This window comes from Halichoeres trimaculatus, unplaced genomic scaffold, assembly GCF_033239565.1.
Source record: "Halichoeres trimaculatus isolate MK-OKI-2021-1 unplaced genomic scaffold, fHalTri1.1 fHalTri1_scaffold_11, whole genome shotgun sequence".
Lineage (NCBI taxonomy): Eukaryota > Metazoa > Chordata > Actinopteri > Labriformes > Labridae > Halichoeres > Halichoeres trimaculatus.
Genome location: NW_027437189.1, coordinates 32,182,823 through 32,209,665, shown reverse-complemented (window position 1 = coordinate 32,209,665; position 26,843 = coordinate 32,182,823). Strand labels below are relative to the sequence as shown.

The following is a 26,843-nucleotide window of genomic DNA, read 5'->3' as shown; positions in this document are numbered from 1 at the left end:
TATGGTAACATTAGTGTACCATAGCTCATGTAGCTAAAGCAGACCCCGAATGCAGCTTATCATGAAATGCAGTTCATTGTATTGAAGTCTGTTTGCTTTTAGTTTGTCACCCTGGTCTGCCATTGGTGTAGCTACCGTTAGCTCTAGCTGTCATTGTAGCATTGTTAGCTAGTTTATTAGAACAAGCAATCTCAGAATACACCCAACAGTTCAAAGTAGAGATGGACCGATTTGGACTTTTTAGGGCTGATAATGGTACTGATTATTGGTAGGCAAGGGGGCCAATAACCAATATTTGAAGCTGATATTAATTTGTAGTCAAAGTATAAATATTGGCCTAAAATTTTTGAACAATACAAACTCCAACACTTAAATGCTCATCAGCATGTTTTGTAAAGTTAAATGAAAACATTAAAAAAAAAATGGCTAGAGTTTGCGACACAAATAAAGTTTTCCAAAATTTCTATATGTTACTGCAATAAAACTGGACAGAATTGAGTTAGTGCTGCTGTTTACAGGCATGTTATGCAGTTGAATTAATTTTCTGTTTGGTTTCACATGACTGATTTTCAATTTTCTAACCATCCTGGGTTTCCATAGGGTAGATGGAGGAACTGTGTAGAGAAGCATCAACAAGCAGCTCCTGAATGTCTGCACTTTAAAACATTCCCTATCATTTTTTAAGAGGCAGTAAAACGTATTGTGTATGAGAGGGAGCCAGCGATGCATGCACACGGCTTTCACTGCTGATTGGCTGTTACCCAAGCCATGGCTCTGCCTGTAACCAATCAGATGTTACTGTGGGTGGGACAGTGCTAAGACAGCGGCGTAGCTGCATCAATGCCAAAACAACACTGTTTGGAATGGGTTTCACATCGGCTTTCGGATTAAAAAATGGCTGATGCCGATATGCCCCAAAATGCCAAATATCGGCCCCAATAATCAGCCTGGCCGATAATCCATCTGTCCCTAATTCAAAGCATGGCTAACACTGAGTAGCAAAGGATTGGATATCTAATATAAATATTGACATCATGAGAAATTTATTATAGCCCTTGGTTTCAAGTGAGGTCCCAGTTTGTCTTTGTTTCACCTTGATCTTACAGAGAATTGGGACACCCCTTTACTACATGTGCATACGCAAAACCAAGGGCTGGGGTGTAGCATTTGAATTGGCCCCTTGTGATCGAAGTTAAAAAAAAAGAGAAGTCTACCAATCTCCTGTTTTCTTTATAAGTTATTTGGGGAAAGCGTAATGAAGAGGGACCAAAAGATTTTAGCACCGTGAGAAAATATGTGTAATGGCAGATGCCGCCTAATAATAGCTCTGCATTGATCCTGACTCCTTGTCTTATGAATCCTTCTGTCTTGTTGTTCTTTCTTCTTCTTCCTGACATCCCCTCTTACTCTTTCTCTCTGCTTTGGAATCCAGGCTCAAAGGCAGCGCCTAGACCGGGAGGAATTGGCAGCGCAGCAGCAGGTCAGCCTGGCATGGAGGGAGAAGGCATGTTGTCCAAGATCCTGCCAGGAGGAGCCGCTGAGCAGGCCGGCAAACTGGGCGAAGGTAGAACAAACAGAGCAGTAAACACCACATTTATACAAGTTATTATATAACAAAAAACTTTGTAGTTGAGTTGAAAAATGCTCAACTGTGTCTACTGATGAACACGGTACTTCACCAAACTGATGACTAAATGAGCCTACCAAGGGCACTCTCCAAACTCTGCTCACATGTCAAGATGGAATTTTGAATGACAACTGGAAACAAATGAAATGACAACACAGACACGTCAAAAATTAATGATACAAGACAACGATGGAGAAACACAGTCACTACAGAGAGACGAGGAATAACGACAGAGACAGAAAAGGACTAAAGAGACACACACAAGTCCTGAGGAAATGACATGTGCTCCACATACTGTTGAGATGTTAGTCATAAAAAGACCACAGCAAGAACAGGATCTGAGATTTTAGTAGATGTAGAAAGGTTGGAATGGTGATTTGAAAATGGCTGTAGTAGGTTAAAGGGGACTGTGCAGGATCCAAGCCCTGTTCCCACCAAGCAGCTCTGTTCGGTTCGTCTCGGCATGCATTTTACATAGTTTCCACTGACTAATCCAGTGATGGATCCCCAAATAACCATTTTTTGGAACCCTTCGATAGGTGTGCCAGACTAAACCAATCCAGTTCCAGAAGGTGGAGCTATAACACTGCAGACTGTTGATTGGTCGAAAGAATCGTCACTTACCGTGTGGCAGCGGCTGCTGTATTTCTCCTGGTGGCACACAGACTTCTCTGAAACAAATCTTTATTGTGCTTTGTAACAAAGAGCCAGATGTAAATCACAAAGAAAACAAGTTGCTGGATGTCATCTATCGTTGCTTTTTGTTTAGGGCTACAGTGTCGTGTTTTTCTTCTTCATTGGATTCATTAGTGGGTACACTTGCTCTGCTATGGTGTCACTCTGTTATTTAGCTGATGCTGCTATCAGCATCTGGCTTACACGCTGACTACCACGGAGGGGGCACGGTTGGCTGTGGAAACGCAAACAGGACCAGTCTTAACCAAGCCATACCATACTAAATCATCCTGAAACCATCCCAGTTAACCGTGCTGCTTGGTGGAAACAGGGCTTTTGTTATAGGTCGAATCAGCAAGCCCTGAACCTGTTTGTGTTTCTGAGCCATTTGTGCCCCCTCTTGGTAGGCAGCGTGTAAGATGGATGCCAGTAGCCGCATCAGCTACATAATAGCGTGATGGCATATCAGTGTGTCACAGTGTATCCTGCTAATAAATCCAACAAAGAAGAAAAACATGACTGTACACAAAGAGCAACGAAAGAAGATATCCAGCAATTCGTCTGCTTTGTGATTGGCATGTGGCTCTTTGTTACAAACAACAATCAAGCTTTGTTTCAGAGAGGACTGTGTGCTGCCTGGAGAAATGCAGCTTCTGTCCCACAGAAAGTGACAACTCTTTCAACCAATCAACGTACTGCAGTGTTTCTAGCTCCACCTTCCGGGGTCAGATCAGTATGTCTGGCACCCCAACGGGAAGGTATCAAGAAGTGGGACGGTACAGGTCGGTAATTTGGGAACATGTCCTGGGGTTTGTCAAAGGAAACACCACTAAATGTATACAGTACCAAGACAACGGAACTGAACCACTTGGTGGAAATGGAGCTGAAGGTACTTCATGAAACTGACATGGCCACTTTGACATCTGCTACTTAATTTTACAGTTCTTGAAAAAGACCATAAAGTAGGCATGATCCATATTAATTCATTTCTTAGTAGTAAAGTTAGCGGCTGTATCCCAGACTCAGGCTACTAACAAAAGAACACAAGAAAAACATTGCACCTCATCTTTTTCCACATACAGCTGCAAGATTTACAGAATCACTCCTCCCTGACTTGTTATGTTTAAAAATCATTGCAACATATAAAATACATCTCTGCGTCACTTTGTATCCTGTGAAAAGTTGTCTTGAACACAGGAAAGTAGTGTTAAAAAGGAAATTTGTTAATCCAAAACAAATGCACAGCAGTCTTGATCCAGAAAAATACTATAAAATCCACCATGGTGTAGCTGCAAACAACAACGTAAAACAGGAGGGTCTCCTTAGACTTAAAACACTGCCTCATGTGGACAGTTGAGGAATAACAGTTTTCTGCATATATGCATTGACTGTGTATACTAACATCACAAGTTAAGTCTTGGTTCCCCCTTCTCACACGGCATCCTTTGACCTTCTTCTCTTCTTGTTTTCTTCAGCTATCTCTGGCTTTGGCAAGAAGTTCACCTCTTTCTTCTGAGGTGCCACAAATCAGGTACGTCTTCCATAAATGTTTTCTGTTTTTATACCAAACAATGATAAAAACAGATCATTTACAAGAGAAGCAGCATAGAAACAGAACAGAGAACTCGATAATTCTCTGTGGGGGCTCTATTTAATTTATGGAATTAGAATAGCCTTCTTTGATCTGTCTTTTCTATGTTTACACATACTATCTACTGCTAATGAGCATCATTTTAAACCACACAGATTGTTTAAGTATTGATCTGCAGCCTAGAAGTGAAGCTACTCTCCTGCAAAGAACTGGAATCAATTCTTTCCTTCAGTGCAGCTCCACTTTTGATATGAGAAACTCATCTCTGAGATGCTGCCAGGGTAAAGTCTACTGGGGATGTTGACAGAGAGCTGCAGATCTTGTGTGTTGACTCTCGCGGGCAGCAGAGTGTGAGCAGCTTAAAGTGGTTTACACAGATCAGACAGTGTGTTCCTCAAGAGGTGTCTCACTCTGCTCTTCACATTTCTACATTTTGTACCTCCTCGTCTCCTCTCTCCTGCTGGGAGCTGGAAATCGATCACAGTATAACATCTTGAAGGATGTCTTGATTCCTAAGTTGTAAAATGCTTGAGAAGGTAGGAGTGAGGAGGCTCCCCAGAGGAGAGTTAGGATGCACAGGTGCCCCCGACTATCAGAAGCCTTAAACACGTCTGAAAAATAGATTCCTTTAGTACATCGTTTCCATCCTGCCAGGATGTGGATTGAATTAAAAGTAGGTGGATGTAAGTTGTGTCTGCATAGTTTATTCAGCTGGTGTTCTCATTCTGGCGCACTTTTATTGCCTAGATTCCTCCCTCCTTGCATCCTTTTCTGGCCTCCTCCTCCTTTGTATCTGAGATTAGGGGATGAGATTGGAGGAGAGGAATCGAGGATGTACAATCGGAGAAATGAAAAGAGGCTTATATCTGAGTGTGTGTTATCTCCTCTGACTGTGTTGTTGTTATATTTTGGTTTCCTCTACGTGTGCAGAGTGAAAATTGAACGCCAACAATGACAATCTGCAGTCTGCTGACGCACTGTCTGCATCAGACAGGCTGTGTGTTTGCAGTTTATCACTGCCAAAACACAGCGCTGTGATATGCTGCTGCAAAGTCTCTGACACATGTGGGGCCTGCTCCTCATACAACACCAGAGCTGTGGTCTACTGGCTGTGGGTTACTGCACTGAGATTTCAAGTACTTCAGATTTTAATTAGTTATCAATCAACATCAGTTTTTCAAAGGCTGATGCCAGTAGAACAAGGTCAGCCAATAGCTGCTCTACAAAATGTCAATTCTACATTTGATTAAAAAAAAAAAAGTATAAATTTCTTTACATCCATAATTTCATAAATTCATTATCATCTGAGGCAGTAAGGTATTCTAGAGTGACAGCAAGAACAAAAAGTAGTATCCGGCATGCCACTTGCAGCTGAGTGGTATATGCCAGTTCCCTAATGGCATATTCCAGTTTTCAACCTGGCATGCCAGTTCTCTAGTGGCACATTTCAGTTTTCAGTCTGGAATGGCAGTTCACTAGTGGCTTATTCCAGTTTTCAACCTGGCATGCCAGTTCACCAGTGGCACATTTCAGTTTTCAGTCTGGAATGGCAGTTCACTAGTGGCTTATTCCAGTTTTCAAACTGGCATGCCAGTTCCCTAGTGGCACATTTCAGTTTTCAGCCTGGCATAACAGTTCCCTATTGGCATATTCCGTTTTGAATCTGGCATGCCAGTTCACCAGTGGCACATTCCTGTTTTCAATCTGGCATGCCAGTTTTTGAGTAGCATATTCCAGTTTTCAGCCTGGCATGCCAGTTCCCTATTGGAACATTTCAGTTTTCAACCTGGCATGCCAGATTCCTATTGGCATATTCCAGTTATCAACCAGGCATGCCAGTTCCCTATTGGCACATACCAGTTTTCAAACTAGCATGCCAGTTCCCTAGTGGCATATTCCAGTTTTTAATCTGGCATGCCAGTTCCCTATTGGCATATTCCAGTTTTCAATCTGGCATGCCAGTTCCCTAGTTGCACATTCCAGTTTTCAACCTGGCATGCCAGTTCCCTTGTGGCATATTCCACTTTTCAACCTTGCATGCCATTCCCCTAGTGGCACATTCAAGTTTTCAATCTGGCATGCTAGCTCTCCAGTAGCACATTCCAGTTTTTAACCTGGCATGTCAGTTCTCTTGTGGTATATTCTAGTTTTCAAACACACATGCAAGTTTCATCTGTGGTCTGCCACTTATCTCAGACAGGTTTTTTTTTTTTCATTTTTCAACAAAAAGGAATCCGTACAAAATGGATTATACCAGTTTCAGACAAGTGGCATACAAGTTAAGTAACTGGCGTGCCGGTTTGAAAACCAGAATATGCCGCCAGGGAAAATGCATATTCGTTCAATTCATATTATTCAATTTGCATGCCGAGTTTTTTTGAGTTTTTTTTTTAATATTAAGATGCATCATTAATTGATTTGTGGAATTTGAAAAAAATGGATTACGCTTTGGATTTTGGAATATAACTGTTATTCACTGTTGAATTATTGTATACATCCTACTGACACTAAAATAAACATTGGCTGGTGTATGTTTTAGATCCAAGATGCTGTCATTTAAGATGGGAAAACATTAATTTGATCAGATGAGACTGGAGTCAGCCATCTTTTAACAGTAACTGTCGGCATGAGACAACACATAACAAAACTGACAAAGTGATTAGAACCGTAAAGGGAACGCTCATTTAACAAGAAATAAAATAAATTAAAACTATTTTTTTTTAAAGTGCGAAGTGCTTGTACTGCTCAACACTCTCCACACAGACCAGACTGCCTACAGTGTCTGCAGACGTATTTTTCTTTAAGACTATGGTCATCAGGTGATGCTATATTTTGGGACACCATTAGTCAGCCCAATTAATCAGCCCATCTTTAGTTTTAATGGTGGAGATTTTTTTTTGTAGGGTCATCGCTGAAATGATCCCATCACACCTCAGAAATAGGATGGGTCTAGACTCAACTCTTATATAACATCAAGACACAAATTTGTATTGCATTATTGGAAATCACTGAGTTATGGAATCATTTCCCAGGAAGCCATGGAAAACTGTACAATGTCTATTTTATATTTGTTCCATCTTGACAAATGCCCATTATTATGTAATCTCTGTCCCGCTCTGATTCAGGACATTAAGACATGCTGTCTGTGAAATATGAAACTAAAAAGAACACTGTATTAACTGACTGAATGTCTCCCTGTATTTTCAGGACTATGTAAATGTGAAATGACAAAATGACGAGGCCTTGTACCAGAAAAACCTGTGAAGATCCCTCTGCTTTAGTTTTACTGAGAGAGGGGGAGGAGAGACAGAGAGGGAGAATGGAAGACGGAGAGGACAGCTGAGCAAACTGGTGAGTGCTACGCTAAAGCTTTAAGACTTAGCTCAGGGAAACTTGGACGGTAATTCTGGAGAACTTCTTTGCCTTTATTTTGATAAGACAGCTTGAGAGAGAAAACAAATGTGGGGAGAAAAGGAGAACATTCTGAAGCCCTGTTTCCACCAAGCGGTTCAGTCTGGTTTATCTTGACACAGCATGCATTTTATGGCGTTTCCACTGACTCATCCTGTGTTAGACCCCCAAATGACCGAGACGAGCCATCCCACTCTTTGGTACCCTTCCTTAGGGGTGCCAAGCTAACCCCATCCAATCCTGGAAGGTGGAGCTAGAACACTGCAGACCGTTGATTGGTCAAAAGAATTGTCACTTACCGTGCGACAGCGGCTGCATTTTTCCTGGTGGCACACAGTATTCACTCTAACAGAACCTGATAGTTCTTGGTATCAAAGAACCAAATGGAAATCACAAAGAGAATGAAATGCTGGATGTCTTCATCATTACTCCATGTTTATTCTGTTGTGTTTTTCTTCTTCGTTGAATTTATTAACGAGGTACATTGTGTCGTGCCGCTATGGCATCACACTACGATGTTACTGATGTGGCTGTCATCCAGCTGACACGCCGCCTACCACAAGGGGGCACAGTTGGTTGTGGAAACACAAACAGGACCAGGCTTAACCGAGCCAACCTATACCACACCGTACTGACCAAAACCAAACTGCTTGGTGGAAACGGGGCTTTGGACTGGGAACAGATCTTAGGTCCAGGTGTCTTAAGTCAAAGGTCTGGGGCCTTTGCAGATGGGACAACTGATTTGGAGGAACTTTTGATGGTTTAAGTCTGCAGGTTTTCCTCTCACGTAGGGATGGGTACTGAATTTGATACTTATATATAGGTATCGACCGATTTCAGTCAAAAGTACCAGGTACCAATTCACGTAAAATCAAAAGGTACCATGTTAAGGTACCTAAATGCGTCCTTGTGACTGTGAGGGAGAGGAAGAGTAGGTGGTTTTCCAATTTTCCGACATGAACAAAGCATTGCAAGGATACAAGGATTGCTGTTGAGAATACATATGTAAAAAAAATGTATATTTTTACCACATAAACACAAAAAAGTATTGAAAGTTGGTACCGATGAGTACTGGTACCGATTGCCAAGTACTGGGCATAGGTACCATATAGTTTCATCCCTACTCTCACGTGCTACTTAATCACAATCACCCTATCAAGATGGAGAGCTGATTATAACGATAAGCTGTAGCATTTGTAAAACTGAATACCAGGTTGCTCCAGACCAAGTGTTTAAGCTTGGAGGCACAAAAACTCGTATAGCTTATGTCCACTTAAATTAATATGATAGTGAACGTTTTTAATGGTCACCCATAGACGCTTTTAGAGGTATGCAGTGTCAGTGTTAAAGTGTGTCATCTCAGTGATTCTGTGATAAAACATCATGTTAGATGCTCTGCAAAAACAGTGCACTTTGAGAAAATATGTCAGGATGTTTTTTCTTTTATTAACCGACTGTTTGAATAGAGGTTAAAAACATGTCTCTTCTTCTTCCAGCCAACAAGGACTGAAACCATCTGATACTTCATGTCTCATGGCTGAGCACACACTGACAGAGAGAACACACAGATCCCTCTGTCAGGCCAGACAGTAAGTAACCTTTTCTTGACTGGTTTCTTCAAGATTTGTCCACCTGTTAGAGTCCAACACCACCAAACACTTTGTATGGTCTGTTTAAAAAAGCCAAGCACATGATGTGAACATACAATTTTGATTAAACATGGGCTAAACTGTTGTTGATAATAATGAAGAGTGAGGTAACGTTAGCTCTGCTTGGCAGGTGACTTGGGACATCCTCAGGTCTCAGTGGTATCAGTTTTCAGGAAAACTTATGTCATTTGTCAGATAAAACACTGTCAGATCAAAAAGGGGTCAGACTTTACAGCCTTACTTGTCAGACAAAACAGCATCATACCAGAGGGCATCAGACCAAATGGCTTCAGAATGGTAAAACATGAACTGATATTTTATTTTGAGGGTAGCGGAAGTTCAGATTGCATCATCAAAATTCGATGGTTGAAATTTACAACACCAGCATTCCTGAGGTTGTTTCCTCTGATGCTGTTTGGTTTGACAAATGAAGCCTGAGTGAAGCAGTTTCATCTGACAAATGACAGAAGTTTTCCTGCTAACTGAGACCACATCCTGAGACCTGAGGATGTCCTTAACTGTTCACCGTACACTGGGCTGTCAGTAGAGCTACATATAGCTGGCTACCAAACTACAGTACAAACTGTCAAAGTTTGTAGCAAAAAATTCTGTGTTGTAATGGTTTTAGATAGAGGATAATGTGTTAAAACTATGTATTAAACTTTTGTGAGTAACACTCTATGCAAACTTCTGTTTTAACAAACATTTAAAAGAGTGCAATACTGTAAAACTCAGAAGCCAAAGCTCTGAGCACAAACTCACGTGTTCATTTCGTTTTTATTTTGCCTTGAGGACAGTTGTTCATGTGTGATCCTTTAGCAGAGCCTGGCTGCTTGTTTTACTCTCTCCTCCAGCATTGCCTGAAGCCAGTTCAGTCTCTGCAGCTGGAATATTGTTGCTTGCTCCTGAAAATCATCCTTCTTGGTTTTCAGTCTTTTAAAGTGTGCAGCTATCTCAGCCAGAAACAAGCCAGCAAAAAGGCTCTGTGTGAACTAGCCGCAGATCTCAAACTCCAAAGTGTCTGGCTCGTAGAAAATCCTGTCTCTTGATGAAACCAGACTGAAGTCAGTGTAAGTAATAAACCAGCCAATGCGAGACAGTGAGTCATCTCTCAGGACCTGAACTGAGTTCACTTGTTCTGACTCTTCTGTCACCACAGATTGGCTTTTGGAGAAAAACACAGAGATTTATTTAGGGATCATGTTTTGTCACTTCACTAACAACCTCACAGGAGTCAGAATTGAAGCTGAAGTGTGAGGAACACATAAAACATCAGGACCCAAATATAAAGGAGTGAGTTGACTATTAGAGCACATTTTACAGCCTTTGAAAATAACACGAGGCAAAACAGAAGAAAAGCAGCTTCCTTGTAAACAGTAAAAATTTCCACATTTATCACTAAGTCCATGTCTACACAGAAAGTTCGAGAAGAATTTTCAAAAAATGACAACCCCAGATGGTAATGAGCAAAGCACTGAGCCTCTAGAAACTGTAGCCCCGCACATTTTGTTTCCGGTCAAAAAGCCACAAGAGAGTAGGAGGACCATTATAACAAAGGTGGACATGTCAAACATAAATTTACAGAAAAAAAAATCCTAATGCTGTTTATTAAAAATAAAGGTCTGGGATGTAAGTCAGAACGCAGTCACACTGGGAGACCATACCATGCTTTAAGATGCTATGAGGAGGATCTGTTTTTAATTTGACTGCCTCGCCACCTTCTGGCCCGGAGTCTCACACACACTATTGTGAATTACTTTGATCAAGGCGTGTTTTTGTTTTGGAATTAAAATAAACTTGCCAACAAGGAAATATTGTAGTAGCTGGCTATATGTAGTGCTATCGGCAGCCGGATGCTCTGACGTATCTGTAAGCTAACGTGACAACAAGTAAAGACTGTCAGTTTGTAAGTAGTTTAGTAGCTGTCTATATTTAACATAACTGGCAGCGTAACCTCACTCTTCATTTTATTGATAGACTCTCAAGTTTGAACAGACCACTGCAGAATAACTGCTGACTGTGGGTTGGAATCAACATTATCACAAACAGATTAGCTCCTGTATTAGCCTTTAGCTCGTGCTCTATCTCTGTCCTGTTTATCTTTTTTCTGCTATTCTGTCCTTTTTTTGTCTGACAGTTGGGCTCCAGTGTCCACCATCACTACAAAGTTAATCACAGAAATTGTTTTCAGCAGAGAAAAACACAAATCTCTCTTTTCACTTCCAAACGTTGTCAGCCAGTGTGGTGTTGCCATAAAGGCTTAGACGTGCTTTAAATCAATTCTCGATCAGATCAGGAAGCTAAGAAGTAGCGTTTAGAAATAACCTGTAACCAGCGATATCTGTGCTGATAATCTCATTTTGAAGTATAGATTACAATCAGGCATATAGCTCGAAGGGAGACTTTTTCAAGATCACTTAGAAATGGCACGCTTTGGGAGATTTGCTTTAGCGGGGTACACTTTGTGCAGGAGCACAAGCACGGACATGAGAAGCTAAAATACTGAAGCAGTGATCCCAACATCTATTACAAGCTGTTGCTTTAAAAGAAATGGTTCTCGTGATGGTGCGGTGTAATCGGGGGGGATTAGCAGGCATTGATATTGTGGTACATCTCAATGTGCAGAGTGCTGCAAACAGTCTGTACCATAACAGATAACACAAGGCTGTGTTACTGTGTGCTGTGCATCCAGGCGCTGATTAACTACCTCATGTGACTGCTGCAAAGAACACACTCCACTCCCTCTGTCACACACCACTGTTTGTCTCTTCTTCTCATGTTCTCACACTTTCTATCTTCTCCCAACGCCCTCTCTGTTAAAGAAACACATCCTAATTAACTCTCATGTGTTTTTTTTATCGCTAAAAGGTCTGTTTTCCTCACTGACAGTCATCTCAACTTTCAAATGTCCCAGTTGTTGGCTCTCAGTTTCCTTTCTGCTTGTCCTGTCCCTCATTCCTCTCTAAAACCTGGTTTTTGGTAGATGATAAACCTAGAAGTATGTGAAAACATCAGTTTCAGCAGTCCACAGGTCCTCAGGTGTGCTAAATGAGGTTTTACGTCTACAGACACTCAGGGCAAATCAGGTAATTCCTCCTACATCAGATACAAAAATATCCTGCATAGACCTCTGTGTGGCTGCAGAGGATATTCCCTCTTTCTCAGTAAAGTGAGTCAGCTAGTCCTGCTGTGTGCTCATGCATGTGTGTTTTTCCCCATATTCAGCCATCACTGTGTGTATCATTGTGCCTGTGTTTATGTGTTTTGTTGTGTTTCAGTCTTTTGGGTACCCCGGGCTCAGTGGAACAGATTAAGTCTAGTGTATAAATATGCAGCATGCTAATCTGGGTCAGTCACAGTGGGAAGAAAAGCAGAAGGCAGTGATTCTGAAAGGACGAGTGTGTTCGTTCAGGAAACTTGTTGCTTACTGGATGTAGCAGCAGAAAGAGGAGTTCATGAAGGGGGCAAAGACAACATGGAAATCTGATTAAAGATGCTAAAAGCTTCTTTTAAGTCTCACACACTGTTTAGCTTTGACTAATTAAACAGCACATCGTTTTATTTTTACATTATATTAAGTAAATATCTTATTCAGAACTCATAAAGCTGATGTTAGTGTGTAATTGTTTTTACAGTATAATACTGTATATTTGATTACAGTATATGAATGTGAAATAACAGTAAAACACTGGCAACCCTGCTGCCAGTGTTTCATTTTTCACATTCTCACTTCACATGTCAAGGACCAGGCTGTCTGTGTTTCACATAGCATTGGCTGGCTGGCTGGCTATGCTTCACATGACAAAATCCACTGCCCAAGTAATGGTATTGCAAAGTTAACTGAAAAAAGGGAACAAAACTCAGTTTGTCTTTTTTACACTTTATTTTAAAATTGAACAACACGCTGTAAAAGTCATTGGGTACGTGGTCCGTGCCATGTGAAGTAGCAAAGTTTGAATTGAGTCACTAACCCCAGATCTTTGACAGTTTTGAAAATAATTCTATGACTGTATTCTATCATAAAATCTTGACTGATACAAATTTTAAAAGAAAATACGATCCAAACTTCACATGGGGCAAAGTCTGTAGTTTTTAGAACTAAGAAACCCACATACAAGTAAAATTTACTGGATGATTTTTTAGCTTAAGTCCTCAACAGAACCAGTGAGACCAATATCTGTGGGTGGTTGGTGCACGTTGCCAGGGCTGCAAAGTCTGTCTCCCTATTTGTAAGCCAGGACCTTGGTAGAGACAGCACATTCCTCCCCGATGGCAGAAATCATGGTGACCATGAACTCCTCTCCAGCTTCAAACTTTGACTCCCACTGGAAAAACTTTCAGGGATATGCAGACCCTCTCTGGTGTCACCATTGAGGAGGCTTCCATACTGAAGGTGGAGGGGCACATGTCTTCATGCTTCTTGTTGCTGAAGATGTTGATTTTACCAAGTTAACCTCAGCGTCTCAATGCGTACAAAGATGTATTACACATCCCCTGAAATTAAAGGGCTACAAGCTAAAGCACACTTCAACCCTAAAGTGCAGTATGTTTGGTCAGTGTGAACGCCGGTTCACTTCTCCTCTTTGGCACGCTTTGGAGAGGTGTGCTTCAGCATAGTTCACTTCATGTACGAGCACAAGCACAGACATGATGAGAAAGTCAAGACAAAACCAGAGGCAGTGTTTAGGTGGCAGTGGTTGATGAGGCAGTTAAATACATCGCAAAAGTTCTGCCATTGTTATCTCTTCTTCATGTCTCACTAAAGCTACGAATCGGGTAAGGCTGCACCGATCACAATTTTCTGGCCAATCACTGATCACTGATCTTTAAAAAGCCTCAACTACCGATACCAATTTGGGCCTATACCAATTTTTTATTATTTTTTTTTTATTACTGACAGCATATGCCTTCAGTGTTCCAATCTTATTTTATTGAAAATCGTTGAACTATACATGTGAAACAATAAAATCTTTATGTTTTAACTTAAACAACCAATAAAGTGTCCTGAGCATACACTGTATATAGAGTGGACAGTGTGGTTCACCCATTTACCATTGTAGGGTTTTGAAGCCAAAATTCCCCCGTCACAGGTGCAGCCACTGTAGCAGTTTGCACCCAGAGTCTGCGCAGTAGAGACGATGAGGGATTCTGGGAGAATCTGAGTGGAGAAAAATAGTGATTTTTTTTTCTTTCAAGAGTCTAATCACTTCTTGACTCTAACTCCTGAAATATTTTACAATCCCTGAAAAAAAATACACAAGAACAGCAGCTGTCAGTCATCGTGAAACGTTATGTAAAACCTCTTTATAACCTCATGAAAAAACATTTATAACTAATGAAAACAAAACTTTTCAGAAAAAAGAGGACTTTTATACAAGGCAGCCAAATGGACAAATCACCACAACAATCGGACGTGAGAAACATTTCTACGAGGTGTATGTAAAGGTTGACCACAGCCCATCTGGAATGGCTGGAAAGCTGGATTTTTTAACCTATACTGCAGCCAGCCACCAGGGGGAGCAGTTTTTGTGGAGACCTCACTTCGGTCCAGCAAGCAGACGTCCATTTTTTTTTACAGTCTATGGTCCTGAGTTTTAGGTCTCAGAGCAACAAGCGACAATGGCTGGCTATCAAACCTTTCTGGAGGTATATAAGATCAGTTTCATATGTAAGGATGGGCTGATCACTGATCCCTCAAAATTAAGGAAATCGGCACCGATCAATCAGCCGATCTAGTATCAGGTAGTAACAGCAACAGTGCCCCCACAGTTTTCCAGTGGTACTGCTCTGTTTGGTCCATATCTGTAAGTGAAGTGCACTCATATTCTCAGTCATGACTTAGGGTTTTGCTAAATAAAAGCATGTTTGAAGACAGCATTAGATTTACTTACATACACCTGTTGCTATGCTACTAACTGCAGCAAATGGGATCAACTCAATGCAACATAATTAAACTGATTCCAACACAGCAACGTGAGAAAGCTGCTATATTTTAGCTGTTTGTGAATTTAATTTACCAAAGCTGAAAATATCTGTTTTGGAAACTCTAAGTATGACTTGTAATTATCTTTCTCTTTGTTTCTCTTTTTGCTATTCTCCCTCCAGTTGCAATATTTTGAGCACATCTACATATCTGCTTACGATCTGCCTTTTTAGCCAACTAGCTTTCAATCCATTAGTTCCTTATTTATTACTTAGTTGCTTTCCTGTTTGATCTGTCTTGAAGCTTTGGCTACAGAGCTTTGTACATACAGTCAACACTTTACATCTACACTAATGAGTAACTGTTGAGTAATACTACACAGGCTCATGTTCTAATATGATAAACATTTCACTCAGAGCTGTGAAGCAAATGGAAAGAGCCAGACTCTTCAGGTGACTTCTCTCCTGAGTTATTTCAGGCAACAATGTCAGAACAGTTGTTCCTGTTACATCAACAGTTGCTGTGTCAGCTCAGGCTGTTACGGCGTCTTGGGATCTCTGGCTTTGTTTCCTTTCTGCCTGGTACAGGTTGTTCGAGGTGGAAGTAGTTATTTTTAAATGAGGTGGAAATGTTCATAAAAGGCTTGGCTTTTACTGGAGAGCTGTTAACTTTTCTCTCCCTTTAGTTGAAAATGGCAGATTCCCCCTCTTTTCTGTTTCCACAGTCATTGAGATCTCAGTTTGCCATTTATTGAAAGAAGCAGAAAATGAAAATATCTCATTAGCTTTATGACTGTAAGTAAAGCACAATGAACACAGGCAATTTATTCCCCAAAGCTAACCCATCATCAACTCAGTCTTTACACCTTTAAGTCTGTTCATGACACCTTGGTAAAAGAAGAGAGGGTCCATGTGAGTCTTTCTGAAAGGAAAACTAACGTTACCGATATTTTAAAACACCTCTTTAACACCAGGAGACTATGACAAAGTACTCTCACTGTACTCATTGATGTTACCTGGAGCGGTTGGTGCACACCTGAGCTGCAGTCAAATTTTAACTGACATCACAATGCATTTTCAAATCACAATGGCTGCAATCTAAAAATAAAAATTAAAAAAAGTTTTCAAGTGCATTTAAAAAGTGCTACCACACATTTACATATTGCAGTAGTTGAGCCCATTTTTTTTTTTTTAATTTTATTTATATTTCTGCTTTAGTTTGTGTTTAGTCACTGGTGGGAGATCAGTAAGATTTTTATACAATTGATATGTCTGATCACACAGTGTTTCTTTTTTCATTTTATAAAACAGTTCACCCCATATGTTGACATGTTTCAGTGGTTGAGCCTCAGATTTAGTCTTATTTACATTCCTGCACTTTAATTGGTGTGAGATTCATAGAAGAGAGGATTCATATTTGTTTTTCAGAATGTTATCAGGCCTATGGTTCTGCAGTGTTTCTTTCCCTTCTCTGATTTTATTTAAGGAAATCAATGGCCATATTATTACACGTCTACAAGGCTTGAAGGTAGATCCACCAGTCTATATTCTGCTGTGATTGTAATAGTTCGATAAAGATATGTTATTCATTTCTGTTCATGCATCAATTCATCTCATTTCATCATAACATGTGTCCTGGGCCTGGCCTAGGACAGAATTGTTGACATGTTGACAGTATCCTTTGTTGTGTTGGTCATATTATAGAAAGATTTATCGCTTATGTTTAGTGAATAAAATTGCATGCTAAATCTCAATCCCAATATTGGTAAAAAAAAAAAAAAATTGCAATCAGACTCTTTTCCAATACCGTTCATCCCTACTTAGCAGCAGCTAGAGCTGGTTAATCCACTTATACGAGACTGGTGGTTTGATCCTGGAGTCCACAGGTGTCCTGGGGCAAGCTACAGAACCCCGAACAGTTCCTTATTGATTCTGTTTGTTCTCAAATAAAAATCCTTCAAAGTACTCTGCATAACAGTTCAATTCTGGCAACCTGGCTGTCAGTGTGACAGCGTTTTGTAACTGTGAGTGAGGAGGGCACAAAGTACTGTACATTGAAATGTTGTGCAGGGGGCAACATGACACACTCCGGCTGTTTGGCTCCACATGGCACGGACTGGCTGTCTGTGCTGTCTGCGTTGGCCAATTTTAAACTGATGTGTAAAAAAGATGAACTGAGCTCTGTTTTGTTTTTCAGTTGACTTTATCTATTTCTCTTACATCTGTTTTAATATTTTATTGCTGTTATTTTACGGATGTTTCCTTCCATATTTTGGTGGTGGTTCTAAGCCTTTTACATTTCTATGTATTTCCTCACATTTCTTTTATTTCTCTTTTACTTCTCTTTATTTGTTTTTACTGTTTTTTTTATTATTATGTAAAGCACTCTGTAACATTATTTTTAAAAGTGCAATATAAATAAAGCTTATTATTACTCTTATAACTATAATTATTATTATTTAAAATACCACTACTGTAGCAGTACACTTCAAAAAAAAAACTGTAAAAAAAAAAAAAAAAAAAAAAAAGTAAAAGCACTGGCAGCAAAGTTTCCAGACAGATAAAATTACAGTCGGCGCTGAACTACAGAATTACATGAAATGATAAGATAATAAATAAAAATACAGGACTAGATTTGACAGTCAAAAACACAGTATTTCATAGTTGATAAATGTCTGTTGTACTGTTAAATAACATTTAAATTCAGTCAAAACACATTCAAATCAGATTTCTTTAACCTTAATCTGTTATTTTATGGTATAAATTATTTTTTCTAGGAAACAGTCAAATTAATCTACTGTAATTTCCTGTGAAAAAACCTATTTTTACCCATGTACAATAACATTTTTTTTTGTGTACAAAAACAAACTCCGTACGTAAAATTAAAGATAAATGTCTTCAGATTTACAGTATCAATATGTAATTTTAGAGAAAAATACCATCGTTTAACAGATTTTTCCTAAATTATTGCAGTGAAACAGTTCCAATATAGTGACATTATTATTTTACATTCATACTCATTTTTATTTATTTATTTTTTTACTGTTTAAAATTACTGAAAATATCTGTTAATCTACTAGCATTTTGTTGTTTTATAAGAAAACAGGAAAATTCTGTTCTCTAAAAATTACAGACCATTTCCTGTGAAGTTACATTTTTTTAACAGTGCAGTTTAATTGGAGCACAGACAGCCAGTATGTATGCCACAGTGTACATGTTAACATTGTGGAAGGGTCTCAGACTGAATCCACAAAGCACCATGCTGTTTCTCTGAGAAAGTGCTGATTCATGCAAAAGTTGGAGGAGCAAAAACAAGTCAAAAACCATGGAATGAAGATGCAGTGTGTATACATTTTACTACAGTATACCAAAAACTTCTGAACAGGTTTTCAGTCTGTGGTTTGTGAGGTGGACAATTTTATCTACAGACACATTGAGGAGAGTAACAGCATGTGAGGGCTGTATTTAAATGCTGCTGATACTGATTTGATGTGTTTTCTTTCTACAGATCATTTCAAGTCAGCTTCCATCTTCAGCAGGCGTTCCTCCATCCAGTGTCCCCAGCCAAAGAACAAAACTCCACCAAACTCCAGTGGAACCCTGAACCTGTAGCAGTCAGACACATCTCGGGCCTTTGACCACAAAGGGGAAACTGGCAGCCCAAAATTATCAAAGAGGATTTCCTTCACGCTGGACTTCTTCCATGCCAAGAGATGGAGGTATTCCAACATTACCTGAGGCTGAAGCAGCTGTGGAAACAAGTCGAAGCAATGTCATCTGCTGTCACAGCCCTCCATGTTTTTTCATCAAGTTATAATCGCACTTCTGATGGAAAGACACACATGATACGCCGACGACTTCACTCTTTATATGAGAGCTGCTTTTTTTTTCCTCTAACAGCGTTCAGGGAAAACGGCTTTGGTACAAGCATCACGGCATGCTAAGATCCCTGGTTTTCACAGTCCTGTGCTCAAAGTTTGAGAAGCCACCATGTCCAGCCTCTCTCCTCTTTTCCGCCTCCTCTCCAAGAAAAAAAAAAAACAAGCGAGGGATACGGAATAAAACCTGACGCAGGCTTTTCTGGTACTAAAGACCTCTAGTTCCATCGCAAGGGGAATAAATGAATTGATCACACTGAATGAATAAGACAATGATAATGAAGTACACACACGCAAACACACACTCACACACAGAACAGGTGTGTCAGCGTGTCTCTATCCACGGTTTGCTCTGTTTCTATCAACATTCCAGATTTGGAACTCTGAAAACCTTTTGCTTCCACTCGTCCTCGACTTTCTGCGTTTCTTGAATGCTGATTCTACTTAACTTTCTAATCCCATCCGATGATCTTGCCATGTCTTTAAAGAAGTGTACAGTGGATTAAAACAAACAAAAAAAAGTAGGAATTTGGAATGCATGGAACTTTATATCCAAGACCTTACACTGTTCATCATCACTTTAACAGAGGCCATAACAAAACTGGGATACACATCTTAGCTAGACGATTAAACTCGAACAAAGAGGGAAGATTTCTGGAGCAACACACAGGAATTGAGCCACGGGAATACGAGGAGCCTTTGTGGGGGTTTGTACGGAAAACAACCCCAGATTGGTAGTCAGAGCGTTTGTCGTTGGGTTGTTTTTCAGCCATTATAAAGCCATTAAGACAACATTTACCTGCACTGCTTGTGGTGATAGGGTTTTTCTGCAACTGCTCCACAACATGGCCCTCATATATTCGACATGTTGTTGATGGTTTTCGTTTCTTTTGTTGTCTTTTATTGTTTTCTAATTTAGAGTTTAGTTTTGTTATCTGCCTGGTTTTTACTTTTTGGTTACAGGTTACCAATATCGCCTTAATCATTTTAAGATGTTTTATTTTGAAGTAAAAGTGGCATATTTTTTATTACACCTTGTGAACACATATTTTCATCACTCACTTTTTTATGTAGTTAAATCTGCTGGAACACTGGCCACAGTGAGATTAATTTATATTTTTTAAAGTTGCTTTGTTTTTGATAATTATTAGTGACATTATTTTTCTTTAATTTATGTTTTGTAATGTTTTGTTACCTCCATTAAGTCCCCGGTCAGTTTTCTGACTCTTATTTATTATCAATACTTAAAAAAGCAATAGAGTAGGTGTTAAGAAAGTTAAGAGCACAATCTTGTGTCATTTTCAAAGTTGGTGGAACAGTAATGTGTTGCCTCCATCTGTGTAATTTTCCACTGATGAGCCGTCAAGTCCGACTTTAACCGAACACAAACGTACTCTAGTAATGTATCACTGCTGTACTATACATTAGAGAACAGGAGCTCACCTTTGAACAAGAGTTTGGTACCACCCAGATCTTCTCCAACCAATCGTGAGACGTCGCGTCTTCAAGTCAGCGGATCGGAGTGAAAAGCTGCTCGTCTCAGCCAGCTGGAGACTGATCCGCAGCACTGCAGGGCAGCAGAGAGGCACTGAAAAGCAGACCAGTCACACTTTGACAGAACTGGACTTGACGTTGCCACCTGCTGGGGGGGTTCGGGTTCCGATGTGAATCTTCTGACCATCCAAGGTGGATGGAGTCTTCAATAAAAAAAAAAAGCACCGTCTAGCTCCTTACACATAGCGGTGTATCAGCATGTGTCTTCACTCTGTCAGCTGTGCACTGTGCACGGGAAAGCACACTGGGAAATGGTGTCAAAAAGAAAGAAAAATATCAGCACTCAAGTGACTGAGCAACCAAAAACATCACACTTGGTTGTGTCACAAAGCCACTCGCCTTTTTTAACTTTTCATTTTCTATCGTGGTGGCGTCCAGGCCTGCAAAACCCCCCTACCCCCACCCCACCCCCAGAAAACCTCGCTCTCAGACTGTCAGTTGTCATGGATACTTCTCAGGTCAGTGTTCTCCCTGCTGTTGCTCCTGCAGTGCATTGTGGGATCTGCGGTTCGGTACTCAAAAAGTACTCTGTCGGGCCAAATATTGCGAGGCCTTCAAGAACCAACTTCTGCTGTATATTGTCTGTGTGAACGCTCGCTGGGAACCTTCGCATGCTGCCCGGCGCAGAAAAAACCTCAAAGTCACCTCTATATTGTTCTGTTCCTAATGTTTGTATGTAAGTGTGTGAAGGTCTGTATGCGTGTATTTAACAACCATCATACAATGTGGAAAAGAAAAGAAAACAGACACGAGTTTGACCACGAGAAATTTGGTGGGCAGAAGAGGCGACCTCTCATCTCCAGTCCTTCTATGCAATGAATCACATTTGGCAAAAACAGAAACATGATACAGAAAAGTGAAGCGAAACACAAAAACAGGAATAGTCACACAATCATTGTTATCGCAGTTGAATTATTTTAATATCAAGATGTTTTTTTTAAGTGGAATTCCTTCTTTGTCTATATATATGAGATTATGTGAATTTATTTGTACAAATTTTAGGTCAATGAGAGTTTATGAACCAGAAGAAGGGTCTGTACAGTGCTTGTGTTGACCTGGTATGATCAGGATTTCCTCTCCTCTCCTACTCAGTCTTATCTGCAGACTTAACATAAAATCAAGACTTAAATATTTAAGATTAAAACAATTGCCCCTTTTTCTGTTTTTAACATCGATATTAGAGAATAATATTAAGTCAAAAAACTACTGAGTGTTAGCTAAGTGTATAAAGAATACATCAAGAGATTTATATAGAGAAAAAGAAAGATTTATTCAAAAATAGAATACATTTTTTGAGACTGCAATATATCGTCTGTGTCTGCACAGAGAGGAAGACAAAGATGTCCAGTTTTGAGCTTGTTTCTGGCCACCGCAACCACAAACTGCTTAGTCACCTTAATGTGCCCTTAATTAAATAGTTACAGAGTATTTATGTCACCATAAAGCCAGTTCAAATACTATATACATGTTTAATAAAGAATGCTATATAATAATGATAAATACAGCTGTTACTGGGCTATAATTGAAGCACTATTCAAAGCATTCCTCAATGCTATTTATCTGGTGTAAGAATGAGCTTGAGTGCATGTGTATGAGTGTTTAAAGTGCACTGCCACGACAGATTAAGGTTTATAAGCTAAATACACTGTGGAAAATAATTTGCTGTACCTCAGAAAGAAATCTTAGAACCTATCAACCCATCATGCTGTGACAAAGCTAATATCTGTAGAGAAGCTATTTATTTTAAAAAGAGGAGGTGCTTTATGCAGTAAGAAAAACATCCCCTAAAGGCCCATTTATTCTTCCTTTACGTACGAAAATGTATACGTCCTTTTTAAATGATGATACCAGACTTCCATGCATCCTTAACGCTGGTATTGTAGTTAACCGATACTTCCACCAGGGGGGTCAGCCCAGAGTCAAACGTTTATGACAGCAACGAACTCAAAAACAAACATAGTGACTGTGGAGGAGGTATTGCTAATGTGTCTCTTGCACAAAAAGACAAAAACGAAAGCAGCAGTGCAGCAGGCGGTAGTCGGTGAGGCCGTTTAATACATCGCGAAAGTTCCGCCATTGTTATTTCTCCTTCATGACTCACTCGAGCTACATATCTGGTAGTAACAGCAACACTGCCCCCCTATGGTTTCTGGTGGTACTGCTCCATTCGCAGGATGTAGCGGAAGGCCCTGTCCGGATTGTTATCTGTGTTTACTGTTAAGCAAAAATGGGTCTTTAACTCCTTCAAACTCCTTTAAACTCCTTTAAACTCCTTTAAACTTTATTGAAATGAGGTCTGGTAACATATATATATTTTGAGAAGCATTTATGAGATGATTTATCTATGTGAGAGTTTATTTTATCATAGAGGTGATGTTAGAGCAGGCAGAAAGGAAAGAGGGAAAGGGTAGGTCTGAAATATTTAGCTGGAAGTTGTGTTTGTGCAGATTTTATCCATCACTTAATTTATGCACAGCTAAAATAATCTAAAAGAGAGAAGAGCTTTTTGTTTTGGGAACATAATTTTTGTTCTATTGCAAGTCTGGCAAATGCATGTTTTGCTTCTTTCATCTCAGAAAATAAGATTGGTAGGTATCAAAATTTTCATGTCCTGGTCAGTGTTCAGTAGTTTCTCCTTCATGTGCATGTGGCGCGGTGCTGATGAGCACTTCAGAAATGACCCTGGGGCGTTACGTCAGTGATGTCATCTTCAAATTAGTAAAGAACAACTGAAGAGAGCGAATTTAAAACAACTCAAATTGAAACCAACCTCCTCTTCTTTATGTCTTATGATTTTGGAAGTTTGTGCTAATGTTTCCTAATCAAGTTTGCCTCAGGAAAGCAAGCATTCAAAAAAAGTATTGTCACAATGTAGATGTTCAATACCAGATAGATTTATGCAGGTGCAATAAATCTGATGTTTAACACCGTATGACACAGGTGTGATCTTTCCCTGGCTAGTAATAAGTAGAGGGATCCGGTTGCATATTAATGACTCAGCCATTTAAATGTAAATAAGGAAGTTTGTGTCCAAATGTGTAAATTATGTCACATTTTTTGCTCCTGTGTGAAAACAGCCACAGAAGGTGACTCAAATATGCATAGCAGCAAGGGCTTTTATCAAACAATACTGGTCACTGAAGAAAGCCATTCTGTTACTGCCCTGCAGCCAGTAGTGGTCTCTGTCTGTTCTCTGCAGTGTGTCTGTCTGGATCCAGGAACGCAACAAGTTTTATTTCAGATCAGCAATCACTTTGTGGGCCAGATCGAACAGCACCACACCTGTTTTATGAAGCACAAATGTAGAAAACAAGAAAAAAAAAACTTAGACTTTTGTTCCAAATTTAATGTACACATGAAAAAGAATGAAAATCCACTCAAGGATTTTTTTTTTCCCCCTTCCCCTCGAAAAGAGAAACGTCTCATGAGTGACAAAGTAGTTGAATTTTCTTAGCTTACCTTTTGACTTACTCAGTTGTTTTGGAGCAAAAAACTGTTGTGTTAATTAGTTTGCAATAAAGAAAGGAAAATAAAAAACTTACAGACATGTAGCCATTGTTATCAGATCTTACATTAGATCTGTTTTCAAGAGAACTCTCTGGAAGCTCAAGTCGAATCCAACAGTCTTAACCAAAAAGGTAGCAAACAGTGCTTGTACAGTATGTAGTGTAGTTACTGCATGAGCAGTGGTGACAGACAGTTGATGTATAGCAGGACCGGAGAAAGACTTTAAAAAAAAGTACAAAAATATATATAAATATATAAATATAAATATATGAAATACATGTTTTATAGGTGAGAGGTTGTTAAAAGAACGTAAGAATGCTGTAAGAAACTAAACCATGAAAGAAAAGCTACCAAGTCCATCTTTTGCTGTAAAACCATCAGGGAGTGTTTATTCATCTTTCACCTGTAATGAATCATTCAAGTAAAATTACAAGTGCATGATCGGGACACCTCCCCCCACCTGTCTCTTGACCTTTTAAGCCTCTTTGACCTTTGACCTCCCACCTCACGGGCTGCCATACTTTGTCCAGTGTAAATACCAGATAAAAACTGACCAGAGTTCACTTTGAACCAACAAAAACAAAATGTAAATGCCACCAAGGACATGTTCTGTACAAGATGTAAATCTCAAAGTTACCACAACACACACACATGTAAACACACACACGCTCGCACTGGCACGAGGGAGGCGACTCAAGCTGAAGCGCGTGCAAGCTTGACCCTCCCTGCCATCATGTGTGTATAAAGACAACAAACCAAACCGCAGCAGTTGATAACAATAACTTACAAAAACTCATTGTGTACGTATGTGGCTGGCTCGTGCGGACTGTTTAAAATTCATTAAAAGTCGTATTTGGGTATGATAAAAAAAGAATAAAAACATATTGGTCTGTGAGTTTCTATACATGTTGTGTTTGTAAAACGAGATGACATGAAAAAACAAAAAAGGGAAAAATATTCTGGCTTCCATGTAATTTTTTGGGGGGGTTAGCGGATCATTTTATGGGGCGATGGAGATGAGCAGAGGTGAGAGGGTGATTTGAACCATGATGTATAAAAAATATATATAGATATATGAAATAATCAAATGGCGTGAGGTACAGAGGGTGAAAATAAAACACAGATAAAGGTTGAGAGCCTAAAAATGACTACAAAGTGTTCCATTCACTGTTGTAAGTGCAATGAGCTAAACTTTCCTGTTTCCCCATTGTAAAACCTTGTGTATGTTTCCGTGTATTCCTCCTGTAAATGGGTGTAGTAGACCTGGTGCATCATGCCATGTAATGTGATGAATGACAAATTATGACCTTACAATACATTTCAATCAGGAAAAATAAATAAAAGACAAATGCATAAAAACAAAAACTGAAGCTGTTGTTGTGTAAGTTCTTTCCTTCCTCTCCCTGAACAGTTTCATTTTTTATACCTGACTGATCTCGTCCCATCTTCACCAAAGGGGCTCAGAAAGATGTTTAGGTTTAATCCTACAGAACTTTCTGGAAATCCTGCAAATTTTTCCCGTTCAGATGAATTCCTGCTTCAGATCACTGATTGTGCCAGATACACACTCACAGACCAACTGACTCATGCACTGTCACAGGAGTACTGGAAACAGACTTTGGATGAACATAAAGAAAGCCATCTGATGATGTTGACAAAAACACAATCAAACGAGTAGACTTTCTTTTTTTTTTGTCTCACTCCAATTTCTTCTTTTTGCATTTGTTTTGGGTCCTACTTAAAGCCCTTCTAAAGAGTTTTTGAACTGGTCTTAAGATCTTAGGAACGGGTCTTTGGATTTTGAGTGGGAGTGTACTCTGTATAACAGCTGATTAAGAGGGCAACCTGTGGACCTGATTTAAATCTCCTTTCCAACCAGAACACTTTAACTAATTCAAAACACACTAGAGCTATTAGCATTGTGTCACTGAAATATGTGAGATTCATTGTTTTGGCCGCCAGGTCAGCTCGCATCAGTGAGACCGAACATAATCAAAACAGTCAAGAATTACAAAGTTATTTGTTTTTATTGAGAAAATCAGGATAAGGGTGACCAGAGAAAAAAAAAAGGAACACTATTTATTAAGCCCTCAACTTAATGTTTTGCCCTCCCCTCTCAAGGAAACTAACAAAATACTGGTGGGCCGGCTGAAATGGACACAAGAAAGGGAGCCATCACTGTCCAGCCCATGTGGCGAAACCATAGACTGTATAAAACATGGATGTAGTCTTGCTGATGTCACCCGTTAGTTTCTGAAACGGAAAATGAAGCACATCGGCTATAGCAGCCATATTGGTAGTGGCAAGGGCTTTGCACCTGTTGGTCACGTGACCCTCAGCTGTGCCTCCTATTTGGGGAGCCCGGGATCTTAATATCCTCTGAACAGCCGAGTTAGAAAAAAATTCATCCCACGTACAATGGGTGCCAGTAGTAAAAGTAGTGACTCAGATAGGAGATGTTTTTTGAACCAGGCTGTAAATAGGTTAATTTCTGCTTTGAAAACGGCTTCTTTTGGCTTGGTGTGTATGTGACTTCCACTACTTCTGGAGCCAGCCTCAAGCAAACACTGGAGAAACAGCAGATTTTTGCACTTCAGCATTGTCTCATATTCTTGGACCGGAGGTTGCCGCTTGGGCGAAACAGGGTTCTCACTTCCACTTTAATAAAACCCCTGGAACCTAAACAATGGAAAATAAAAACCCAAACCCAAATCATTACCACTGGACCCACCAGGACAAAAGTAAGGGTAAAGAAAGCATAAGGTCACGAGGCAACCAAGTTCCTCAGAGTCTCAGCAGCTCCTGCTGCTGTTGGTGCCCAGCTGGGTGTGAGGGGTGGAGCCAAGAGCTGCAGTTCTCCTCCACCTCTATACAGCTACAATGGTTAGTGCTCAGCCACACCTGTTGAGGACAATAGAGTGAGTGTGGCTGATCAGCAAGAGGAGGGGGGTGTAACAATCATTCCTTTTCCGAACCACTTATCCTGTTCAGGGTTCCTGGTGGTTGGAGCCTATCCCAGCTGTCATTGG

General features: G+C 39.9%; 1 protein-coding gene across 2 annotated transcripts in view; it reads left to right on the top strand.

Moving 5' to 3' along the window:
- The window catches only part of bsna (bassoon presynaptic cytomatrix protein a), a 197,813-nt gene extending 172,616 nt beyond the window's left edge, over positions 1 to 25,197 (top strand). For both annotated transcript variants that reach the window (XM_074682147.1, XM_074682146.1), the window contains exons 12-16: positions 1,433 to 1,564; positions 3,778 to 3,833; positions 7,101 to 7,244; positions 8,801 to 8,893; positions 18,384 to 25,197. In XM_074682147.1, coding sequence (XP_074538248.1) covers positions 1,433 to 1,564; positions 3,778 to 3,818 — 173 coding nt within the window. In that variant the 3' untranslated portion in view covers positions 3,819 to 3,833; positions 7,101 to 7,244; positions 8,801 to 8,893; positions 18,384 to 25,197. The remainder of the gene's footprint in view (positions 1 to 1,432; positions 1,565 to 3,777; positions 3,834 to 7,100; positions 7,245 to 8,800; positions 8,894 to 18,383) is intronic.
- Positions 25,198 to 26,843: the final 1,646 nt, after the last annotated feature.